Source organism: Elephantulus edwardii, unplaced genomic scaffold (assembly GCF_000299155.1).
Source record: "Elephantulus edwardii isolate Elephantulus edwardi_28Jun2011 unplaced genomic scaffold, EleEdw1.0 scaffold00035, whole genome shotgun sequence".
Classification (NCBI taxonomy): Eukaryota; Metazoa; Chordata; class Mammalia; order Macroscelidea; family Macroscelididae; genus Elephantulus; species Elephantulus edwardii.
Genome location: NW_006399785.1, coordinates 21,561,224 through 21,565,237, shown reverse-complemented (window position 1 = coordinate 21,565,237; position 4,014 = coordinate 21,561,224). Strand labels below are relative to the sequence as shown.

General features: G+C 52.5%; 1 protein-coding gene across 1 annotated transcript; it reads right to left on the bottom strand.

Moving 5' to 3' along the window:
- Nucleotides 1–570: 570 nt before the first annotated feature.
- Nucleotides 571–3,789, bottom strand: ZNF518B (zinc finger protein 518B). The gene has a single exon (XM_006884527.1). It carries the CDS (start codon nt 3,787–3,789, stop codon nt 571–573), a length of 3,219 nt encoding a protein of 1,072 aa, XP_006884589.1.
- Between the last annotated feature and the right edge of the window lie 225 nt (nt 3,790–4,014).

The window sequence follows — 4,014 nt, the reverse complement described above, 5'->3', positions numbered from 1 at the left end:
CAACCAAATTTAAGCTAATAAAACAGAAAATACCATTTCCATTACACATCACCTGTTTAAGAGACATGACACGAAAAAGCAGAAACAGAGTGGAAGTGGACACAGAGAATTAGTTTAATTCTTCAGTAGCATTTTCTTATATAAAGAGTATGAGTAGAACATTCTAAATTTATCCCTCTCTATGGACTAGGAAAGACCTATAGCTACCCTGAAAAAAGGGGTGCTAAAGAGACGTTTCAGGTCTCCCTGAAAATCTACTCAAAGTTTCATACAGTCTCTTAAAACAAACCAACAACAACAAAAAAAGCCCAACAAAAAACCATGGACATATGTTTGTGCATAAAATTGGAGGAGCTCTGAACACCTTCCTGAGCTCGGGCCCCTATCTTGAGTTAAGGCTCCTGACATCCAATATTCCTAGAGGAGATAGGAAGAACTCTCCCATCCCTATACAGATTGGATTTCTCCTAAGGAACTGTGGGAACGGAAGGGAGAGGAGAGGTGAACCAGCACAAACCGTAAGCAAGAGAAACAACTTGATTCAAAGGCTCATCTTGGCTTTTTCACTGATTATTTGCCCTTGGAGGAAAGGACATCCCAATCTCGAGTTGCTTCAATCAAGTGCCGTTGGCCGTGACTCATCCACTCTTCCTGGTCTTCGTACTGCCGCCCACAAAACCAGCACTTAAACACACACTGTGAAGAGTCATCAGGCAAGGTCTCCACCATCTGGTCGTTGTTCTTATGGACCTTCTTCAGCTTCATCTTCAGCATCAACTGCCTTTTGATCTGGTTGGCTTGCTGCGAGTTCTGATAAGTGAGCCGCACCTGATGGCGCTTGATGCCCAGCTGGCACCGGGTCCGCTCAGACAGGACAACTTTGAGGACGTTGCCTTTGTACTTGTTGATGACCTTCATCACATTAGTCACCTCCAGAGAGTCCACGTCGGGGTGGTTCAACACAATGACCGGCTGGTTCCGCCGGGGGCATTTGATCAGCTGGTCTGGTTTCACGGCAACCAGGCGAAGCTGTCTGGCCACCTGAAAAATGGAGGGGTCTTTGAGATAGTGGCTGGGGTCAGCCTGCAGCTTGTTTTTCTTCCTGGATGAGTTCGTTTGTTTGGTCTTTCTTCGACTTACGGCAAGATTTCTGGAAAGCAGTTTCCCTGGCTTGCTCCGCTCGCTGCTTCCTTGGGGCCCTTGTAGGGGTGCAGCCTTTCTGGGGGCAGTGGTGCCACAGACAGAGCTCTCTCTTTTGGGCTTCAGCCGGGGAAGTGTCTCTGGATTCTGGGACATGTCGATGGGTCCGCTGTCACTTGTTTGTAAACTCAAGTCTGCCTGCTTCACCGAGAGGAATGGGAGGGGACTCACCATCTGTGTTTCATCGCACGGTATGACAGGAGCTTCACACGTAGCCTCTATGATACGCGCATCCTCGGAAGAGTGGAGAACCCTCAGCACAGCCCCTTTAGGGATCAACACCGGGGCAGCGACAGGAGCCTTCCTACTCTCGACAAACTGTGGGGAGACCTGCTCCCCAGGGAGCTGTGTGCCAACCGTGCCACCATCCCAGGATTTCTGCAGAGGACCAGCGGGATAGCCTGAGCTGGGAGCTGCCATGTTCACATCCTGGGTACTTTCTGAGACGGCCTTTGAAGCGGTCTTGGCCAGCGGCCCCGCGGAACGGCGGTGGATGCTGTTTGTGGTCAGGGACGAGGGCTTACCGCAGGACTCGATGAGCTGGGCGATCTTTCTGCGCAACATTTCGATTGACTTGATCTTGGAGGTGGCGCCATTCCACTTGATGCCTTCAGGAATGTTTTCAGAGCCAGAACTGAGAGAGAAGACCGACGAGATGACAGGGCCTTCGAAGCGGCTGGCGCTTCTCTCAGGACTCTTGAATTCCAGGGGCTTCTTCTCCTCAGGCTGGCCTCGGAGCCTATCTTTCCCACCCAGGTTTATGTGTAAGCATTCACTCTCGTGAGGAGAAGAGAGCTGGCTGACACCCAGGGCTGCCTCTGGCCAGCTGCGCCCAGCCTTCCTGATGGAGGAAAGAATCTTTAGTGGGATGCTGAGCTCACTTCGGGATTCCAAGTCACTGTTACTTACTGCACCCCTCTCTCCCCGGAAGGAGGTGGCTGCAGGTCGGAAGGAGGTGGCTGTAGGTCGGGAGGCGAGAGGAAGCAAGGGATGGGGGCTGCGGTGTGAACTCCACCCATCTTCTGGGAATGGGACTGCATCCTTATATGGGAAAAGACTGGATGCAGTTCCAGGGCCACAAAGAAGGTTGGTTTTCACTATGGGCGGTGGGCCATGTGCTTTGAAGGCCACTGGTGCAGGTGGTGCAGTCCTGTGTGGATGGGGACTGTTCCTCTTCTGCAGGCCCTCCACTCCCTTCCAGTCCAGGAAGGAGTCCCCCTGGCGCCTGCTGGTCTCACGTGAGAAGAAATCGTAAGACTTGGCCCACTGCACATTTCTCACCTGCTTGTGCATGGAGGACTGGAGAGGATCAAGTCCTGCTAGCTTGCCACCTCTGTCCTCCATTGGTGATGATGATGTCTGTTCTGAGGCCACGTTTTCCCCTTGCTCGCTGGCAACCTTTTCTCTGGTTGCCAGCTCCGAATTTCCTGCCCCACCCACACCAGCTTCGAGGCAACTGTTTTCTTCCAGAGGGAAGAGTTTCAGAACCACCTGTTGTGTCCCGTTGACCACCTTCACGTCCAACAGCTGGGCTAAACAGTTGGCAGGGACGACAAGCTCGGAAGGTGCCACCACAGTCAGTGGCATGCCAGGCTGAACGGGCTCCTTGGCGGGGGACAGCACCTCCACCTCCACGTTCTTGTTCTCAAACACACTGGTGTCACCTGGCTCAGACACAGTCACTTTGTTAGGGATACACACCACGTCCTTCTGGGACTCCTTGGCTTCTGGCAACAATGTGATGTTGGGTGTTTTGCCTTTGTTGGCATGGAGGGAGAACCGGGAAAGCTGGTCTGACAGCCTGTTGTGAAAGGTGGCCCTCACACTGGACGTTCTGAGGGGCTCGGAGTATTGTTTAGAGGTGCTGGTCCTTTTCGGCTCTGACTTGGTGATGGTCTTGGGTGAGCGTTTGTCCCCGTCCTTTTCATGGACTCTCTTTCTGTGCTTGACGATGTAGTCATTGCGGATGGCCCCATATTCACAGTACTCACACTGGTAAGGGAAGACACCTGTGTGCTTCACCAGGTGTCGCTGGAATGCGCCTTTGGTGTATGAGATGTGGCTACAGTGTGAGCAGATGAACTTGATTTCATCATGCTGCAGCATGTGCTTTTTGTACTGCAAGGGGTCCTTGGTGGAGAACCGGCACTTGTCACAATAGTATTTGTCGGGGTTGTAGTTCCTGGCTTTGAATTTATTCGCCAGAGGGCTGGCTATGGTTGCAGCTTGACTGCTAATGTGAGCGACCCCGGAATTGCCATTCATGAAATGAAAGGGAGGAGGGGGCACACCCAGGCTGCACTGGAAGCAGACGTAGGTATCATCTTTGGGGTTTTGGCCGGGACCCCTGAGGAAGTCCTGGAGGAGTACTTTGTGGACATTCTTGCATTTTACACAGGTAGCAACGGTCACCATGGCAGCCTCGCTCTCTGTGCCCGGGTACAACAGCGCCTGAGCATCTTGTCTCTCTGGTTGAGTCATCTTATTGGTGTTAGGCTGCTTGGGTGACATGGTCACCGAGCTATGTCTTTCATTCACCTGTGGGGTGTATAATGAATGTCCGGGATCCTTCATCTTCTTTATCTGCATTTCTGGAAAGCAGATGCTACAATCTGGAGCAGCCTCATGTGATGAAATTCTCCGGGCCCATCCTTCAGCACGGTCTTTGGCCAGGTGGTCAGAGGCTGCAACCAGAGGGCGGTCTCAAGTCGTTCTGCAGACACCGCCACAGCACAATGCACAGCCCCCGAACACAGCTGCTGTCAGCTCTCCGATCCTCTGGGTGACACTAAAGGGGGGGGAAAACATCAACAG